This window comes from Microtus pennsylvanicus, chromosome 22 (assembly GCF_037038515.1).
Source record: "Microtus pennsylvanicus isolate mMicPen1 chromosome 22, mMicPen1.hap1, whole genome shotgun sequence".
In the NCBI taxonomy this organism is placed as follows: domain Eukaryota; kingdom Metazoa; phylum Chordata; class Mammalia; order Rodentia; family Cricetidae; genus Microtus; species Microtus pennsylvanicus.
The window spans coordinates 9579299-9601062 of NC_134600.1; the positions used below are offsets into that span (position 1 = coordinate 9579299).

General features: G+C 47.2%; 1 protein-coding gene across 4 annotated transcripts in view; it reads right to left on the bottom strand.

Moving 5' to 3' along the window:
• The window catches only part of Mfsd6 (major facilitator superfamily domain containing 6), a 65888-nt gene that overhangs the window by 3384 nt on the left and 40740 nt on the right, over positions 1–21764 (bottom strand). For all 4 annotated transcript variants that reach the window (XM_075956351.1, XM_075956353.1, XM_075956352.1 and 1 more), the window contains exons 3-6: positions 15930–16027; positions 3843–4004; positions 2962–3060; positions 1031–1311 (exon numbers count right to left, since the gene is read on the bottom strand). In XM_075956351.1, coding sequence (XP_075812466.1) covers positions 1031–1311; positions 2962–3060; positions 3843–4004; positions 15930–16027 — 640 coding nt within the window. The remainder of the gene's footprint in view (positions 1–1030; positions 1312–2961; positions 3061–3842; positions 4005–15929; positions 16028–21764) is intronic.

Below are 21764 nucleotides of genomic sequence, written 5' to 3' on the forward strand. Positions count from 1 at the left end.
TTTTGGTTTTTCGAGACAGGGTTTCTCTGTGGCTTTGGAGCCTGTCCTGGAACTAGCTCTGTAGACCAGGCTGGTCTCGAACTCACAGAGATCCGCCTGCCTCTGCCTCCCGAGTGCTGGGATTAAAGGCGTGCGCCACCATCGCCCGGCTTCTGGGTTAGTTTTTAAAGATCACATTGACCTGTTTGTTTGTTTTAAAGTGTGTGCAGGTGTACGGTGGAGTGGATACGGATGTCTGGGGATGACTTATGGGGCTGGTTTGCTCCTCCCTCTGGGCGGGTTCCTGGGATCATCAGGCGTGGGGACAAGTGCTTTCACCCACGGAGCCATCCCGTTTTCCCTCCTCCTCTGGGTCCTTTAAGCTACTGTAAACATAGAACTGACTGTTGCTTATCAAGAAAAGATTAAATATACCATGGGGGAGGGGTAGGTAAAGCTACCGCCCTGACCAAACTATCCACAGAGCCTTGTTCTCTCTCCAGAGTCAGGAAGTAGCTTTGTTCATATAATTGATGATTTTATCAGAACCATCTGACTTTTCTCGGGAGAGACTGCTCTTTAGGGACAAAAAGACTCTGCTTTTTACCTCTAGTGAGGCCTCTCAAAACCCACACTTCACTTAGTCGGGTAGCAGACAGAGCCATACCAGACAGATTTAGGGGGTTAATTTAGCAGCTGGTACGCGTAATGATGCCCCTGGAAGTCTGAAATTATAGATATATAAGCTCTTCCAAACGTAAGAGCTGTGTATTCTGGTTACAACTTGTGTTTCCTACTGTTGGAACATAAGATAAGTATGCAAGGCTGGAATAGATTTACATTCTTTTTTAGAATCACCAATTCATTTGGGAAGCCTCTCTGAGCTCCAGAAAGAAAGTTCTCTTTCTGGTGGGACCTGGTGAGCTTCTGTGACAGTCACCCCAGACGACTAGAACCCTCTGTCTGTGTGTCTGTTTTCCACCAGGCTTTCTGTGCGTTCTGAGGACTAAGGAGGAAGCTGCAGTGTACAAGGCCAGCAGAGGCTAGCTACCTGTAAAGGCTGGATCTCCGACGCCCGGCTGTCTCTGGTCAGTTGGATCATCTCCTTAACCTGGTAGAGGGCATACACAAAGGTCACCCAGGGAGAGGAGCTGACCCCCCAGGCTGGTTTGTTTACGTCCTCCTGTTCTTCCTGGTGCTTGGTTTTCTTGGGCGGAAGTCTGGGCTCAAGGCGAGGTATGACATCTTCGGTCTGTTGCTGTACCAGGTCGATGGTTGCTATGGGAACGGGACTAGAGGGAACAGGAATCCTTTCTGCCAACATTGTCTTGTCTAGAGAGAAAAGTAAATGTTAAGATTATTTTCAGCCTTTTCTACATGTTTATAACAAAGAAAATGATCCTGGTGTTTGTTGTGTGGCGCTCTGCTCGTGGCCTGAGGCTGAGAACAACCCCCACCAGCCTTGCTCCTGAGAAGCTCAGTGAGACTCAAGCGCTCCTCTGAGGTTCTGTAAGGAGCCTTGTTTTCCCTTGTTTTCTCTTTCCAGAAGGAGAACAGCCCCGAGGCCAGGGCTGTGGGAAGGATGGAGGCCCCAAGACGACCAGCTCTGTGCTGGGCTACAGTGCGATCAAGAACATGTATATTCTATTGTGACCTTATCGTCAAAAGTTCTGCATGACACGTTCAGTCATCTCCGTCTGATGTCACCTTCCTCCCTTCAATTTAATTTAATTTTTTAAAATCAGGCCTGGAGAGATGATTCAGATGTTAAAGGCTAGGCTCACAAATGTCCAAATAATTGATTTTTTTTAAATGTATTTATTTTTGTGCGTGGTATTTGTAGGCACAGGAGTGCCGTGGAACACGTGTGAAGGCCGGAGAGGCCCACTTGAAGGAGTCAGGTTCTCTGCTTCCACTCTGTGGGTCCCTGGGCTTGAACTCGGGTTTCCAGGCTTGGCAGCAGGTTCCTTTACCAGCCCCTCCTTCCTTTCTGTATGATGATTTCAAGAAAGGCCATGCCTTTCAGGAGAAGCATCAACAGACATATTTTTAATGAAGGTAAAGATATCAAGATTAGTAAGAGCACCCCTAACCCTAGCAGTAAATTACCATACAGCCTTGTATGTACTTGCCTTAAATTTTAACGCTCGTAAGAATTCGGGGGAGGGTTAAAACTCACGCTTCCATGGCACCTTGTGGTGTTACATAAAACAAAACCCAAAAGCCGGGCGGTGGTGGTGCACGCCTTTAATCCTAGCACTCGGGAGGCAGAAGCTGGCGGATCTCTGTGAGTTCGAGGCCAACCTGGTCTACAAGAGCTAGCTAGTTCCACGACAGGCTCCAAAGTTACAAAGAAACCCTGTCTCAAAAAAAGAAGGAGGAGGAGGAGGAGGAGAAGGAAGAAGAGGAGGAAGAGGAAGAAGAAGAGGAGGAAGAGGAAGAACAAGAACAAGAAGAAGAAGAAGAAGAAGAAGACTTTAAAAAAAAGCACAGAATTTATTTTGGGGGGCTGGAGAGATGGCTCAGCAGTTAAGAGCACTGACTGCTCTTCTAGAGTACCCGGGTTCGATTCCCAGTACCCATATGGCAGCAGTTACAGTTATGTCTGTAACTCCAGGATATAGCACCCTCACACAGATATACATACAGACTGAAACACCAATAAAATAAATAATAATAATTAAAAAAAAACAGAAAACCCAGCTCAGCGGCCAGTCTCCTCATCACAGAAGCCCATGAGGAAGGCGCTGAGAACAGGTCTCCTGGTCCTGCTTGGTCACGGTACAGCCAGGGTTCTCAGAACCACCAAGAAAAAAAAAATGGAGCCAAGGCTAGCTCACACACACCTGTAGTCCCAGCACCAAGAGACTGAGGCACGATTGCCTACTCAAGGCCAGTCTGTATTACCTAGAGAAGGCCAGTTTCAAGCCCTTACCCCTCCACCCTTGCGCCCAAGAACAAAAGGAAAGAGGCCATGCTCACCTTCTTCCTCGTCCGGCACTGCCAGCCACTGGATCAGGGCAAAGAGCAGCAGGATCACCAGGCAGGCCATGCCAATCCCCCGGAAGGTAGCAGCAGCCCCTTGAAAACAAGCAGAGCAGACCTGGTGATCCCAGGAAACGCGACAACCTTTACCGGCCTAACATTTGGGGGCAGAAGAAGCCCAGCTTCACTGAGCGGAGGAGTCAGTGGCCCGTTAGCTCCCTGCAATGGGAGAGCACAGGGTGGCCTCAGGAGTCCCTGGTGCTCGCTGCTCACTCTGAGTAACTCCCATCTCTGCAGGGTATTCAGTGGAGTGCTGTCTTCCTGAGGACTACTTAGCAACCCGTTAACAAACAGCACCAGCTACCACCATTCATGAAAATAGAGCTGTAAATTCGCACAGCCCTGGGAGCCTTACACAGAAGACTGAGCACTCCAACCTGGACCAGAGTCCTCGGGCTCTTGTCAGCTGACGGATAGGGATGCGGCAGACTGGCGGTGATGTCGTCTGTGTGCACCAGGGACGACTTAAGTGACCACTGAATACTTAAAGGTTTTGGGGTCACGATGATGGGTTCTATTTCTTCTGTGTCACGAGCAGCAGATGCCCGGTACCTAACAACTAAAAAGCCGTTTGTGCTTCTTCCTTCATTTGGCTCTTCTGAGGCTGCTGTAGTGTTCCACTAAAGCCGTCTGCCGGAAGAGTGTGTTATGAGCTGGCTTTAACCACCTTCCCAACCTAAGCATGGGCTTTACAATTATGACGACCGTGCGGTGTGAAAAGAGAGGATAGGGAGATTGAAGCTGAACTTCGGCATGGCTGGAAAAAAAATAATAAAAACCTACTTTCCTGAAAGGAACAAAAGAAAAACGATTCTTACCAAAGTAGTTGACTAACACGCCTCCAATCATAGCACCGCATCCTCTCCCCAGCCCCAGGTGAAGGCCTTGCAGGATGCCCTGCGCAGACGTCCTCAGCTCAGGGGGCACGGCAGCACTGAGGTACGAGATGCACGCCGCCCAGATGGCCGCATGTGTGACCCCTGCAGAAGAGGAGGAGTGGGTGTGAGCATCTGCTCAGCATCCCTGCCATCACGCTTTTTTTTGCAATGGGAATGACTTCATAAACAAGGGACCTATTATAATATATGGATACACTATGCATATCTAAACACATATACATGCTTTATAATAAACCATGCAAAACCAATGTATCATTTAAGCCATCTCAATATAGTATTTGTATGCTTTGAGAATTTCATACAAGTGCTGTAGGAATTCCTACCGCCAATAGCCTTTAAGTCACCCGCCCACTTGGGCGTGGCCTCTTATTCTATTTATGCTGATGTAAAGTGCGTCAGCTCTCTTTTCTGGCTGCGGGATTCGGTTGCTGTTCTCTGTTCCAGCAAAGAATATTGATCTGTATCTACTCCTAAATAAATAACCCTCTATTGTACTCAATTCTGAGTGAGTGTGGGATTTCTTTTAAGCGTCCTTCTTCATTCAAGCATGCAATGCATGTTTGATGATCGTTTTACCTGTTTTTAAACATACAGTTCAGTAGCATTAGGTGTTCAGTAGCATCACGGTGTTGTATGTACATCACCGTTACCATCTCTTTAACTATTTTAAACAGCGCACCCGCTACCCCTCAGGCCATTCACTAGCAAGCACCATTCTTCTCATCCCTGCAGACGTGAAGATTCTGGGTCTCTTGAGTAGAGTCAGAACAGTATTTATGTGTCTGGCGCGTCTCACTTAGCATAACGTCACTGAGGTCTGCCCACGTTGTAGCTTGTGTTCGGTGGTTCACCACGCACCACACACAACCTCGGCTGCATGGATAGAGAAATCATGCCAGGAGGAGCTGAAAACCTCCTTCTCTCCCTTTTCGGGTCCCAGGAGGCACTCCACAGGCTGCTGGGGAGAAAACATCAGTACCCAGCTGTGAATCCTATAATCTACAGGTCCAGTCTTCCAGGGAAGATGGGCCCACTTGCTCAGCCGTGAAACTACTATGAGGGTAACCAACTGCTCTTGCTTTGGATCTGGGGCCTGATGCCTGGGGAACCTGGTGCTATACACATGGTCAAAAAACATGGTTGGGGGCTGGAGAGATGGCTCAGTGGTTAAGAGCATTGCCTGCTCTTCCAAAGATCCTGAGTTCAATTCCCAGCAACCACATGGTGGCTCACAACCATCTGTAATGAGGTCTGGTACCCTCTTCTGCCCTGCAGGCATACAAGCAAACAGAATAATGTATGCCTAATAAATAAATATTTTTTTTAAAAAAGAATGAAACCCACCAATGGTGGTGGCGCACACCTTTAAAAAAAAAAAACATGGTTGGGAAGATTCTAGATCCTAGAGGCAACTGCACACGATTGTTTACCTAAGCTGTCACAGTGTCAAGCTGCCTCGATCAATATTACGCTTATACCCGGAAGAGAAATGCTACTATCGTCCTTAATCAAAGAAACCTCTTTCCAGTGAATGGCGGTGAAGGCAGACTATGGCAGGTCAACATGCTGAGAATAAGTGATAGACAGTAAGCCCTAAATATGACGTGCATACCACCGCTGCTAAGCCTCAGGGAGCACTGCTGAAGAGAGGGAGGGAGGATGCAGAGCAAAATGGCAGGGCGCAGGACAGCAGGATGCTGCCTTCTGGAGCTGGTGCAGCTGTGGCGATCGTGAGCTCACAGCTGCTCTGAGCACAGCGGTGCTGCCTAAGCTAGAGCCCCTCACAGTCGGGAATACACAAGGAAGGCTCAGGGGCCCTCCTGCCCACACCTGAGAGCTTGCTACTGATACGAGCCAGGCAGAGGGGAGCCCTTGCTGCAGTTAGGCACACACTGATGACCCCTCCCAACCCCGATGGCACACAGATGGCCCTGACTAAATTCAGTGTGCCACCAACCCAAACCCGAAGTCATGAGCCTGGGAAAAGGGACTGACAGAGATGAGGTTTGGGGCAGGGGGTGACAGGATGGAAATGAGAGGGCACGGGGTAGAGAGAGCATAATCAGAATACATCACACACGTAGGAAACTGTCCAAAACAAAAATTAATATGAAAAGTATCTGTCCTTTTAAAGGCCGAATACTAGTCCATTGCAATAGACCACATATTGTTCCTCTGTCGATGGCCTCCCTCTGAGCTGTTTCCACCTCTTGGTTATTATGAATACTATTGTTTAAATATTGATATTTAAGTGTCTTCAAGTAGATTCGTGTACACTGGGATTTACACAGCAAGAAGTGGATTCTCCAGTTCAGGGGGTGCTTGTTGATTTTAACATTTAGAAGATCAGTGGTTTCCCATATCCTCCTCTCCCCCGCCCTCCAGAAATCTGAAGTTCACCAGCCTCTCTGCCTTCTAACCAGAACTTGTTAAAACATTTTTCTTCGAGTCCTAACCAGCACCCCACTGTGCTTACTTGCCTCTCTGGTCAGCACTATGGAATACCTTCTGGTGTTGATTGGCCATTTACATATCTTTGGAGAAATGTTGAGTCCTCTGGTTGGCCCTGTTGGGACACACACCATTCCTAGGCTCAGAAGAAAGAGCACAGGAGGGTTTTCTGTGGTCATGCTGTGGTCATACTCGGAAAAGGAAACCCAGCAGGGCTGCACTGTTTCCAATAAGCTAGCCATATCTCAGAAACAAATCTGTATTTACAGGAATACAAATATGCCCAGCGCTGAAACGGCAAATCTTAATTCACAGTGTGTGGCGTGCAATAAAAGGGTCACATGGGCTGGCCATGCTTAAGGAGGCCCAGAAAGGGATAAACTCTATTTTCATGTTAGTTTGCATGTCTCATCATTAACTTAGAAACATTAAAATAATTTTCCTGTTTCTCATATATGCTTCGTTCATCATTTCAAGGAAGTAGATTTGGGGTTTGTTTGGTTGGTTGTTGTTTTGCTTTGTTTTTGGTGAATAGGTTAAATCCAGCCTTCACATGCACAAGGCAAGCATTATCCCTGAGCTACATCCTTGAACCCATCTAGATTAATTTTTAACTAGAAATATTGACTGACTAGTTATTGATAGTATACACACTTAATTCCCACAGATGTTTAAAAAACTTATTTGCTTGCTCCGGTTAAACAACTGCAACGCTGTAGATACTATCAGTCTCTGCAGAATTAAATAATACCTAGTCAGAGTCTTAGGCATGAATGTTGACACAGTGGTATACAGTGGGAGTATTTTCCTTTATGCTATTAAAGATGGTGTTGGCTTCTTTTTCAGATGCCGATATTATTTTCATGAGTATCACTAGAATAAAATTCAGAAGTATATTGACAAAGAAAACTAATTGGACTCAATAGTAGAATGAAAATTGATTCATCTTTAAGAAGTGTTTCCCAATGATCCAAAACCATATCAAATGGTTATAGGGTTTAACTTTATTGATGACTACGTCTAGGCCATCTGTTGCAGGGCTTAGGAGTAGAGATAGATAATAGGCCTGGACCGCAACATTAGATTACATTTTTGGTTATGATTTTAGATCATATACGAGTCTTGAATGATCCTATGTAGGAGGGCTTGGTTACACGGGAAAATATTTGACTAATAACCAACCCACTTCTCTTTCCCTGTCTCCAGCTCACATCTTTTCCTCTTCTCTTCCCTCTCTTTCTCCGCTCGCCCCACATCCCATCCCTTCCTCCTTCAAACGTGTGCTTTCTAAAATTCTCGTTTACAAGAAAACGAAGGCGTTTTCCAGCATATAATTCCAGACAGATGCTTAAATTACTTGTAGAATTTGTTGGCGGGTATTAACTAACAGGCACTCCTAATCGCTGAGCCTTTTCTCCACGAGGGTTACAGAGTTTTAAATCCCTAGAGGTTATATAACTGTGTCGTTAGATGAAACGAACATAAAGAGATGCTTCTTCCCAAGAAGTGGCAGTGACCAGGCAGCCAGATGGCCTCTGCTGGAACACAGTGCTCTCCCTTCCTTGGCTATCTGTCATGGAAATGTTCTGATGTCCTTTGACGGTAATTATCACCAGACCTACAGTAGATGTTCGATAAGAATGCTGTGTGACGGTGAATGACACCCAAAGACCAGGCAGGCACTCATCTGAGTCTAGTGTCCCGATCCTCCTAGCTTGACTGGGTTGGTTGCGATTAGCTTTGAGGCCTCATGGGATGGACATTTTCATACTATTTCCATTGCACCGACCTGGACATAAGAATCCCCTTAGCACGGTTACGGCAGCTTTCTCTACAGGGAATTATGCTGTTTTACAGAGACTTCCAGTTATTCCTCCAAACCACAGGGAATATCTTTTTCCCCCAAATTTTCCAAAAAGAAAGCTAGACACAGAGAGATTAGCCTTGTTCAAGGTCAGAGGAAAAACAGTGCAATGGAAGGAATCTGAATCTAAGGCTTCTGAGTGTGTAAATGCGGCATGCCTCGGCTTCACTTCAAGGCATCTGAGTGTGTAAATACTACATAACACGCTTCACCCCAAGGCATCTGAGTGTGTAAATGCTGCAGGCCACGGCTTCACTCCAAGGCATCTGAGTGTGTAAATGCTACATGACATGCTTCACCCCAAGGCATCTGAGTGTGTAAATGCTACATGACATGCTTCACCCCAAGGCATCTGAGTGTGTAAATGCTACATGACACGCTTCACCCCAAGGCATCTGAGTGTGTAAATGCTACATGACATGGCTTCACCCCAAGGCATCTGAGTGTGTAAATGCTACATGACATGGCTTCACCCCAAGGCATCTGAGTGTGTAAATGCTGCAGGCCACGGCTTCACCCCAAGGCATCTGAGTGTGTAAATGCTACATGACACGCTTCACCCCAAGGCATCTGAGTGTGTAAATGCTACATGACATGGCTTCACCCCAAGGCATCTGAGTGTGTAAATGCTACATGACATGGCTTCACCCCAAGGCATCTGAGTGTGTAAATGCTGCAGGCCACGGCTTCACCCCAAGTCATCTGAGTGTGTAAATGCTACATGACACGACTTCACCCCAAGGCATCTGAGTGTGTAAATGCTACATGACATGGCTTCACCCCAAGGCATCTGAGTGTGTAAATGCTGCAGGCCACGGCTTCACTCCAAGGCATCTGAGTGTGTAAATTTTGCATGGTATGACTTCACTCCAAGGCACCTAAGTGTGTAAAGGCTCCATGACATGGCCTCTCAGTAACTCGAGGACTAGCAGAAGTTAATCTCCTTTGGGAGGTTTTGCTGATAATACCAAACACGATCACAGATGCCCCTTGTTAAGAAACGAGCATTATTGCCTTGGTCCCTCCCTAAGGAGCTGACATAACACACATGCTCCAAAGTTTCCTTACATCCAGGGAATTCTCATAATATTGTAAAACATCTCATTCAAAGTAGTTCTCTCTTGGCCCACAATAGGGCTCGACTGCAATAAACGGAATGTACAAGAAGAGGCCAGGACCCCTTCCTAAGCAGACATTCGTGCAATGCTGCTTGACTTGGGGAAATCAAGCCGTGATGGCCGGGAGGAGTAAGAAGAGACAGAAACCTGGGAAGCATCACTGTTCTGTTTTCCCTGCCTCTGCCATCCATGCACACTCGCTGAACAAGACAACCACTTCTTTAGCCCCTCCTCAGAAGATCGGCATGGCCGATCTTTCCCAGGAGGAGCCAAAGCATGGGTTCCACTTAGTCCAGCATGGCTTTCAGCTGTGGGCGCAGAAGAGCTTCTGAGAGCTCAACCTGGTGAATCTCAGCAGAATGCTCTCTCTCCCTGGGCAAGCAACAGACGGTACCTGCAACGGTTAAGTTACCAGCTGGCATAACAAACAAGCCTCAGGCTCCACGCTTGCTCACTCAGAATCCGACGGGCAGGAGACCGGAGGGTCAGCAGCTCTGCCTCACACCGGCATTCACGAACCCAGCTGCAGGCCACCCCCTTCAGTGCCCCATCGCCCCAGCTTTCAGCATCCGAGAAAATGGGGGTGAGTGCATGTGGGAAGTCTTGTGGACTGGGTAGATAGGTAGTATTTCGTTTTGTCCTGGCCAGACATAACTAACTGTGAGGCATACTGGAAAAGCCGTAGGCCTTTGAGGAGAAGAAAACAGAAGGTGACCAGCAAGCCTGCCAGAGTTAGAGCTACCAACATCAACAGACATTCCAAAAAAGAATAAGAAGACAATGACAATAACAACAGGTGATGATGGTAAAGGAGGAGGAGGAGGAGGAGGAGGAAGGAGGAGGAGAAGGAGAAAGAGGAGGAGGAGGAGGAGAAAGAGGAGGAGGAGGAGGAGAAAGAGGAGGAGAAGGAGGAGAAAGAGGAGGAGGAGGAGGAGGAGGAGGAGGAGGAGAAAGAGGAGAAAGAGGAGGAGGAGGAAGAGGAGGAGGAGGAGGAGAAAGAGGAGGAAGAGGAGGAAGGAAGAGGAGGAGGAGATAAAAGGGCACAGAGCTTACTAGCAGGGAACTGGATTGCAAAGTAAACAGCACTTCATGGTCTCAGCTTACAGAAAGCTCATGAGTGAAACGCACTGGTGTCTCTCATCAGATGTCCCAGCACCAGCAAAGCATCGGCCAAGAAAGGGAAGCAACAGCATCTTGGGTCTCAGAATTTCTCTGTCACTTACACATTTTTAAGAGAGAACGATGTTAGCTATGTATCAGGGTGTTTAAAAATTACCAACCCCAGTACAGGATACAGAGGGCCGTAACACTGGTATCTTTCTATGTATGCACGTCTGGAGAATTCGGTAGAGGCATGGATTTTTGTTTTTCATTCAAGAGGTGGCACAAAGGAAGCAAAACTAGTATTTGGAAACTAGTTGAGTCCTAAAGTACGTCACAGTCCACGTGGTTGAAAATATTTTAGAAAGAGGGACACGTGGGGCGCCACTGCCGGAGGAGAGGCCTCAGACCAGAAGCATCTCGGGTGAAGACAGACGGACAAGAGAGAGCACCTACATTGAGGGAGACGTCTTAAAAGAACTTGTAGGAACTGTGAAATGGGGCCTTGACCCTCACATGCCAGCGCACTGATCGGTTTGTCTACCACGATTGTGCTTTGCTCAGTCTTCTTTTTATCTATTCCTTGTGTCTTTCACACCATGCCTCCAGATTCCACCCTTCCCCCCTCCAATAAAACAAAATAAAATTTAAGAGGAAAAAAGGAAGGGGGGATCTCATCATGGAAGCCACACCACGACACAGCGAGTCACGCGGTGAACCCCTTTATCCACGCATTTTTACGTGCAGGCCTTTAACCATTTCATGTGTTTCGGAGATTAAGCCAGGCAGAAATTTTCCAATATAGATAACAGATGAAGCCAAGTCTAGATAAGGCCCGGATGTTAATCATTTTACAGGGCTCCTCTGTGTTCTTCCGGAACATAACGAGAGGAAACAGAGCTCGGGCTCAACTTGGCTACCAGACTGCGTGAGACAGAGCGAGACCATAGAGGTCAGCTCGCGCCCCATAACTGGTGACAGACAAGGCACTTCTCAGCCGTCTCCTCTCTGCTCTACTGCATGGCTGGCCAAATCTGGTTCTCTGTGCTGGAACCAGGAACTCAAGTCATTCAAAAGGCCGTCCTCGGGGCTGGGACAGTGGTTTAGCAGTGAAGGACTTTGGCTGCTCTTTCACAGGACCTGTGATTGGCTCCCAACACCCATTGAGTGGCTGACAACCACCTGTCACTCCTGTTCCGGGGGGGGGGTGCCCTCTGCTAGACTCTGCGGGTTCCTACATACACATGGTGCACACAAACTCATGTAGACACATACATAAATAAAAATAAATCTTCAAAGGAAGCTCTTCAGACATAGCAGCCTGTCTGGTTCACTCTCCTTAAATACATGTTTCTTTGTTCATGCGTGTGGGTGTTTTTCCTAGATGTGTATCGTGCACCGTGTACATGCCTGCTGCCTGTGGAAGCCAGAAGGCAATTGCGTCCTCTAGGATTGGAGTTACAAATGACTGGGTACCCTCCCGGGTTAGGAAAATTAAACCTGGGTGCTGTGGAAGAGCAGACAGTGCTCCTGACTGCTGAGCTTCCATGAAAACAGACAGACAGATACAGTTATTTATTTACTTTATGTGGTGGACAGGGTGCATGCTTGTGACAGCGTGGTGGTCAGTGGGCAGCGGCAAGGATTAGTTGTCTCCATCCCTGTGGGTCCTGGGATGGAACTCACGGCAAAAAGACTCATTAATACCAAGAATAATGTTGACCACATTCACGGCTGAGTTTTCCTGTGATTCACTCTAACTGATGCCCACACAGGAGCGGAACATCACAAATGTGATCTTGATGTTTGTCAGATGTTCGGGATCACAACCCCGAGTGTCTAAATGCTTCTCGTGTAGGAGCAAAGGGGACAGATAAAGCTGTAATCTCAGCAGCCTTCCTACGGTCCCTCACAGATGCTGGGACTCAGACCCACCCTTTAAGACGAACTGCAGACTCGCCATGAGTGGAGAATCTTTAGATGGTGTTGCAAGTTGCCTGCTGAAAACGGTAACTGACCTTGCAGAAGGATGGGCTGCAAGAGAACACTGATTACCACATGGGGACAGAACCGAGTTCTTATAGTTCTGGCCAGCTCCACTGGCCATATCTTAACCCCCAAGAAAAGCCTGAATAGCCCTTGCTAGGAGCTAGTAAGGAGAAAATCTGCTGGATGGCTGTTAGCATATTAGCCTGGGAAGGAAGCGGAGAGGGTGATCGGCAGCTCTGATAAGGAAACGGAGATAGATGTTCATGGACATGATCCATGACCATAAAGGGGAAGCAGGGGTGAATACGGACTCAGCCCAGCGCCTTTGCCCCCTCTTCCTGCTGCACTAGCGTTCACGGTATTTAGGGGACGAGGAGAGTTGGCAAAGGACTGAAGAGACAGACTTCACTTATATTTTTTTAAGAAGCTGCTCTCGGCTCAGTAGGTAGAAGTGCTTGCCACAAAAGCCTGGGGACCAGGGTTGGAGTCCTGCAGCCCACAGCGGAAGGAGAAAAGTCAACTCCTGGGAGTTATACTCTAATTTCTCAACACATGCTGCTAGTGTACCCAGATAAGTTCACCCCCCCCCCGTGTGTGTGTGTGTGTGTGTGTGTGTGTGTGTGTGTCTCATTCTCTCTCACACGCACACACTCCATCTCTCTCATAGACACTCTCTCACACTCACATACATACACAAATGATTTTTTTTTTAAAGAAGACTCTCCTGGCTCTCATGTGACCTTGGTTAGGAAGAAAAAAAGCAAATGATGATGGTTCAATGTCCAGATAGCCAGTGATGAGAATTATCACCCAGCCTCAGCCTCCCCACAACCTGAGACTTTGATACCTATCAAGTCACAGCCCCAGTAAAGGGTATGTTTCTTTTCCCTGCAGTGATGGGACTCAAACCTGAGGCTTTGTGCTGTAATCAGTATTCCACTACAACTATTTCCTGTCTTGACTACATCCCAAGCATAGTCTCCTTTAAGGTCAGAGACTATAAGCCACTTGGACAAGCCAGTATAGGCAGCAGAATCAAAGATGCCCAAACAAACCCATTCAGTGATCTTATGTGGATTGGTTTCGTAGGGATAAGCCGGTGCCTTCTGGGGACGGCACATCTCAAAGGCAAGGATGCTGTGCAGTAGGGACACCGGCACTCACTCTGCCTGGACTGGAGCTATGCCCTCCAGCCTAGAAAGAGAGGGCCTGGGGCAGCTAAGCTGCAGAATCCCCTGCTGGGCCGGGAGGCAATCCGATCTGTGCTGAGCTTTCATGGGCACAGAGGAGACTAAAATGAATCACGGAAATGTAAACCCTGGCCGGCCCCAGGAAGAATTCCCGTTGGATTCAGAGCATGCCTAGCTCCCGTATGGCACACCCAGCAGTGAATACCAGATGCAGGAAGTTTGTGACGACGACTCCATCCAGCCCTGGGCACAGCATGGTGTTTGTGACCCTTGAAGGTGCTGTCTGGCTTTTGCCATCTACTCTCTGGTCCACAGCGCTGCTCTGTAGCAGGCGGCTGCTTTCTATAGGGCTACATGGTGGCCCTTTGGATTCCAGCTCAGACCGGAGCTTAAAGAGGTTTCCAAGAAAATGTTTAGGCCTCTAGCCCCTGCTTCTGCAACTAATTGCTCCTTCCACTGAGCTTCTCCCTGCCGAGTGCACACTTCTCCATCCATCTCACACATCTGGCTTCCAGAACAGCTGTGAGACCGTACACCTGACCTCACTTGTAATCCCTGTCTCCGGCTCTCAGTTCACCTCCTGCATCTCTGAAAATCATTTAGAACAATAGAAGGATTTCTAAATGCACAGCAAAGAACGTTTGTTTTCCTCCCGGATAGAACCTCTTCTGCTGTCCCTTCAACCACCTCACGAACCAATGTCTTTGTTGTTCTTTGTCTGTTTCGGTTTTTAGAGACAGGATCTCATACTGTATTCCGAGCTGGCTTCAAACTCACAGCAATTCTCTTGCTTCAACCTCTCAACTATTATGAACTAAAACAACCCAATCCACAAATGCTCTTTTTTTTTCTCTTGAGTTTCTTATGCAAACTGTCCTTTTCTACCTCCAACTAAAGGGAAAAATAGTACATTAGTATATATGCAATATACATCTTTTTATCTTTTTATAGCAACATATATGTTTAGTAGGAACACTGATCTTTTTATGGAGGCTTCATCCCCTTATATAGCAACAGACAACGATGCTATTATTAAACAAGACAAGAAGTGAACAGGCCCTCGGAGTGGGATATCCTTATCACTGAGACTCCCTGGCTACTCATGTTTAGTGCTTTCTGGTTCTCAGGGGACGCATGCTGAGACACACCCTTCACTGCCAAACCCTTCCAGGGTTCTCATTACTACAGACAATAGCTTACTTGGTGACAAATACACACCCAATTTTGTATATATACATTTGAAAACACATTTTCTCCTATTAGTCACACATCATATCAGATCTGAGAAAAGCACCTTCAAAGTGTGTCTATTTTTATATTCTGTAATTACGCGACAATAAATGATATGTGCCCTTTGGTTGAGGATGTACTTTCTCATTGTGATGAGGGGCTATGGCAAATGGGCATGAGTTTTATATAGTCTACTTAGGTGAGTAACTATGACTCTGAATCAGGATGGGACATTATCGTGGCTTAAGTGCACTCACATCCTCTGGGTGAGGAACCAGTACTATCTAACCAAGCTGATGGTACAGCGTTTTGTCCAGCGCTTAGGGGCGGAGGCTGTCACCAGCCACTCTACTCCAGAAACCTTGTCCTGATGACCGTACTCATGATGCTAATCACTAAATAAGTTCGCTGAGGTTTTAGAATCTAAAAGGGATCGTGTACACTAATACAGCAAGGAGCTTTGAACGCAGATCCATCTTTAAGTATTCTTAGTCCACATGCTGAGAACCTCCCAGGAAATCTTTCAGATTTATGCCTTGGCAGGAAACAGTGTCCTGGGGCCACAGGGAGAACTCAGGCTGGTGTGTCTGGGTAAAGATTCAGAGGGTTCATGGAAAACAGCAATGTGGTTCTCAAGCTTCTGCTACAAGTCATCAGATGCAATAAAAGTAACATAATAATAATAAAGGGATAAAATACTAGAGCCATATTGTCTCATATGTATAGTTAATCTAAAAAGAAAAGAACTCAGAAGAACCTGAGCCTTTGAAAGATACATCCTTTTCTATTTTAAAACCACCTTTGGAGGACTCTGCCTAACAGCACAGCAGACAGTTTATTCCAGAGTTCCCTTCTCTTTGTTTAAACACACGGGTGTGGAAAAAAAAAAAACCCAGCTTTGTTTGGCTCAACACAAGAGGGCAGCCAGAGCAGCTGAAAAACCCACGCCAGCCCCAGGAGCTGTGGAGCCTCCCTTCCGGGATAGAGCCTGGTATGGAAGGTCAGGACTGGGGCGGTGCCGCTGGAGCAGCAAAGATAGTTCTCACGTCAGTCATCAGCTCACCTTGCAGAACTTCCATAGGGAGAACGGTCCAGGCGTTTTCCAGATAGGAAATATAAATATAGCGAGCTGTGTTGCAGGCCAGGCCAATGTACAAAACCCTGGAAGAGAAGAAAACACAACACGCGGGAACGTAAGTTGAGGCCCCGGTGGGAAACATGATCCTGAATATTACTTATGTTTCCACTCCCCAATCCATTCATGATTAAATGGGCATGTCCCAAACTTAGGCACGGGAAGGCTCGTGGGCAAACTTAACCACCAGTGTAGGAAGGAGACGGCCCCGACCACATCTGCCCGCTGCCGTCCCCATATGTTAAGGAAAAAGCCAGCGCTGGCCTTCCTGAAGCTTTGTTAGCGGAGCACGGATGCTGTTTCAGAGTCTGGCGCCCAGCCAGCTGCAATGCCGGTGCTGGCTTCTCTCCAGGTGACTGTCGCATAAATACACCTGGCACTGCAGCCGCTTCACAATGCTGGGTGGGGAGGTTGAGGTGGATGGGGGAAGTGTAAGAATGGGAACCATTCAGCCTCGTTTACAAACGCAGGTCCCCGGAGAGGTTCATGAGATTCACATCACCGGGGGCCAACCGCGCAACCGCAATGATGAACAACAAATCCGATGCTTTCCCAGTAGTTCAACTGATTCGGGCTCATCATGTTAGAGATTACATGCGATGTCATACTCTCACAAAACAGGGAAGTATACAGCAACCTTTAATATCACTGCCACCAAAGATGTAAGTATAAATCAAAATGAGCATAGACCAGAGCGGTGAGACAAGCTTGGGTCCTGATGGTGACTGCTTCTCAGCACATACAGGTGACAAGAAGCACTTCCTCTCCTTCCTCCTCTCATTTCTGATCATTTCCCTACCTTCAGGGCTTTTAATTTCTTTCCTTTGTTTATTTATTTATTTTTGTGGGGGGGGGGCGGAGAGAGGGAAAGGGTAAGGAGTGAGGGGGCGTATCCAAGGACCCTCAGAAACCAGAAGAGGGTCCTGGAGCTACAGGCTACTGTAAGCTGTTCAACATGATTGCTAGGAACCAAACTCGAGTCCCCTAGAAGCCCAGGAAGCGATCTTAACCCCTGAGCATCTCTCCAGTCCCACTTTTCACGTTTTCTCAATAGAAGTGGAGGAACACCAAAAGGCGGAAGAAAACCCACGCGACAACGGGAACGGCTGTCCTCATCCTGCCCTCATTCTGCTCAGCTGTGTGTTTACGTCTTTCTAAACACGGTTCTCTGTTCTTTAACTTTGCTCTTGAGTCCCTGGCTGGAAGTGATCCTAAATCTGAACCGAAAAGACGGAGAAAAGACAAAGAAAAGGTGAAAAGGTAAAAAGATAGGAGGGGAAGGGACACACTACCGGGAGGAACTTAGAGGGTCCTCAAGGAAGGTCTCTTGACATAGAGGCTTGAGTCATCGAGTTCGATGGACAGTATGGTCTTCATACGTATGGGACTTGGTGAATAAAAGCATATATTTCAAACGTGCTTGCTAAAAAATTATTTTTACTGAACTTGTTACCAATCTACCAGCTTCTCTCTGGTTACAAAAAAAGACACAAAAAATTAGCTGCAAACCGCACTGCAGAAGCACAAAGCACATCACACAAGGCCTTTTGACTTCACGTTGAAGTTTGAAAGCGGCCCCAAGCATGGCCTCCACTGACCTAAGTGAGTTTAGGAGCAGCATTAGGGACCATGAAGCCACAGTCCACTGCCATTCATCTCCACTGTGGTGGCGTGGTAGCGGGCCCCAGAAGACACACGGGCGTTTCAGCGAGACTAGAATTCAATTTCACGGAATGTTATTCTTCTTGTTCATGTTTCAGCCACTTTCAAAAACATAGAAATTATCCTTAGTTCACGGAATATACAAGAAGATGGGACGTAGGTTCAATTTGGCCCTCAGGCCACAGCCCTGGCCACTGACCTAGCTTAGCAATTGCTAACCTTGGCTATATCAAATTTGCTCTGATAATGCCAAAACACAGATGTCAAGATCCATCTCAAGAAAGAGCGCCCTGGCTACAACCCAGGTGTGGTGCTTTCGAAACCTCCAAGGCTGGTTCTGATGCCGAGTCGGGGCCGGAGGCGGGGAGAACCACAGACACGCTCATTAAGCCGTCCCCAGCAATATCTCCCATAAGCCTATCATAAACCAATTGATAAGCCACCTTCCTAACACCCATACTGCCTATCTTCATCCATGTTTTGGAGCCGTGAAAATTTAATCTATCCAGTACACAGTCCAAAACTCTTGACCTATGTCAAGCAGCCCAGATCGAAGGGTATGTTATGCCGTAGCCTCCAGGTTCTGGCACAACGCTATGTCCTCTAGCCCATATGCATGTCAAAGGGACAACTGGTCTACCATCTCACAATGCCTAGGTCCTCATGTTGTCACTCAGCTGTCTCATGCTAGCGCCATTCCCTTTTGCACATGGTCACAGCACCACGTGACTCTCTGCACAACACTTAGCTTAGTGGTAACCATCCATTATAGGCTAACCATAATGTCCATGGAAGACAAAGCCTCTGACATTATGATCACTCGAGTTGATCCTTACTGCCTGATCTAATGGGTATTCAGTAAAATACTTATAAACTAGTGGGAATTCAAACACTAATTAATAAATATTTAATAAACACATTTTGAGCTTCATACTAGGAATTCAATGTCCAATGTGACAGAAAAATTCATAGTGCACACATTGTGTTTGTAAGTGTGTACGTATTTTTAGATAGCTGGTTATGGTATAGGAATAAGTGAAGAGTTTGCAAACTTCTTAGAAAGAGGAAGGGTGAAAAAGATGTCCATATTTGGTGATGTTTTTGACAATGTTCATGACTACGCTTGAAGATAAACATTGTCATTTCTGTGAACAACAGACAGTACAGTGCATATGCAGAGAGGCAAGAAGTGCCTTTGGGGGACATTCTGAAGCACGGTGCAATAAAAGCAAACATAGGTGCCAGAGCAGATAATGAGGCTTTGCTCAACACTGGCCTGTCTCCCTAGAAGACAGGATGGTCAGCATGTAAGCTATAGAGCTCAACAAGCCTACGGCGTGCCCACTGCACAACTGCAGGGATAACCCAGGATGTCTGGAGGTATCCTGGGCTACTGGCCCATCCATGGAGGACAGGGCGTAAGAACCACACTGCATCGGAAGGGAGGGGGAGGGCAGAGCGATGGTCATTTTAGTTATGTGTGTTAGGCGACAGTAAGTCTGAGGTCTCTGCTGGACCACATGAAGCCATGCTGTGGGACGGTCAGATCCTCCTCTTAGATGAGTAAGAAGCAATGCGACAATACCAGCCACAGCTGGGAGATCACTGCAGTGCCAGTCCCTGGCCGCATTTGCAACTATTTATTTTCTATATCTCTCCAAGAAGAAAATAAAGGGTGTGAAAAACTGAATAGGACTGTCATTGATGGAATCTCCATCACTTCTGTTTTCTTGTTATATTTTCCAATTAGGCAAAATCCACGTGAATACACACACACACACACACACACACACACACACACACACACACATCTTATAAGTTTTTCCTGATAGGGTTGGGGTACCCACAGGGTATAATCTATAATTATAATTATACCACATGGTATAAGCTATAATCTCCAGAGCATAATAACTGGTATTGGACATCAATTCCTTAATTTGGAAAAGGCATCAAACGTTTAGTTGACGCCAGGCGACATTTAAAGAAATTAAAACAAGTTCATTATAATTCAAGCTGAAGGAGAATCGTGAACAAATCCAAAGTGATCTCAATGCCGCTCCTCCTGCTTGAGGGCTTTGGCCAGACGTGACCAGAATGGGAGCTATTAAAGGCACATTGGAAGAGACCACTTACAAAACAAATAGTCAACAACAGAAAAAAACAAAAGAGCCAGAAAATGAAGGGAAGGGAGAGCCCCAGAAGAGATGGCCTAGAAGAATTAGCTGAGCGAATTGGAGAAGCAGAGCAAAGAGGACTCTCAGGCAGGTGGGTCCCCTTCTCTGGAAGAGAGGTGTAAGGCAGATGAGCGTACAGTCAGTATAGTATTGTCAAGAGGTCTTTCTTGGCTTCCAGCTGGACTTGACCCTGGAGCTGCCTGGGACACCCAGCGTCTGTCTAGGTCAGCCCATCCCCAAAGAACGGGAAGACGGGTTCGGATGCTATCATTTGAGAGCTGCTTAAAACCACACCTGAGGCCCCTGGCTGGGCTTTTCAGTTATACGATACCTCCCCGACCTCGTGTAAGTCTCTCCGAGTAAGGCTTTCTGCCCCTCCACCTGAGAGTACCACGGGACACAAAGTCTTAGCGGCCTTGCGAGCCGGCAAGCTCTCCCTCAAGACAGACAGCTAAGCCGAGGCTAGGTAGTGATCTATTAGTGATTGGCGACCCTGGTGAAACGGAGCCAGACCTGCAGGACTGCTCCAGGACTTCTCCTGGCTCACACGTCAGAGCACTTGAATAGATTATGCAATAGACGGTTATTATCTTAGAATTCTTAGGGCTTGGAGTTTAAGAAGAGAGGGTCAGCAGCGTTGGTTTCTTCAAACGCCTTCCACTTTGACTTGCTGGTAGCTGTCTTGTCCTGTGTCACTGCGAAGCATGTCTTCTTTCTGTGCTTGTCTGTGCCCTGATCACGTCTTGCAAGGACATCAGTCGCGATGGATTAGAACCCACTGGAATGGCCTCATGTTAGCTCACCACCTTCTATAAAACCACTCACTCCATATACAGTTCCTGAGGTCCTACAGGTTAGCGTCTCTGTGTAGGAATTTTCATAGCCCCCCCCCAAAAATGCCTCCTCCTATGCCGGACATTGGCAACTGAAACATCAAGGGACTCCGGCCAGCTTGAGTGTGGCCAACATGGCTTTGGCAGGCCTTGCTCTTCCCCCATTCCCTCTGCCTTGCTGAAAACCATTAGCTTACATTCCGAAAGCTAGCCACCGAGATTTATTCCTTTTTCATCCACTTCCTCCTCCTGAGGCTGACTACCAAGGGCCAGCTATCAAAGTATGGGAATTCAGCAGTCAAAGGCCACCCTAATTGACCTGCTCAATTAAAATTAAACAGTTCATCCTGACACAGGATTTCTGTTTGAACATTTACAAACTGCCATTTTCCTATGTGCCACATCTGTCCCCTCTATCCAGAGGCAGCCTTTTGTCCCTCCAGGATAACTACCTCTGTCCCCTCTTCCTCATTCCCTTCTCTGTCTCTCTTTCCCTCTATCTCATCTTTGTCTCTTATTCCCTGCCCTCTGTCCCTCTAGGGCCAATAAATACCCTTTGTGATGAGAAGCTGGCCTTGAGGGTCCTGAGGCTATACATTTCCTCTCAAACCATGCAGAAAAATTCCATGGGAGGGGGATGCCTGTCTTCCTCAAGAGTCCATCACTGCAGACTAAGCGCAGACAAGGGCCCAGTGCTGGTATCCCGGACTCTGCAGCAAGGCGGAGGCCGGGTCTGTGGAGGAGGACTGTTAGCACTTTGTACGACCCAATCCAGATGTGTTTGCTCATTTACTTTATCTGGGGGACGGGTGTTTATTTTTCCACCAATTGATATGAAATGAAAGGCTTCTATCAGTAGTTCTAATTAACGCTCTTGGCTAGTGTGGGGTATGGCCGGGCACGTGGGTGCATTCATGGCACGGGCATACTTGAAGAGGCCCTTCAGTGGGTCATACAGGCCTGTAAGGAGCAAGTGTAGGAGTTGGGGAGAGAGAAGTGAGAAGGGGAGGATGGGGAGAGCTTGGGGGAATGGGACAGTTGGGATGGAAGAAGGGTGGATATGGGAGCAGGGAAGTATATATCTTAATTAAGGG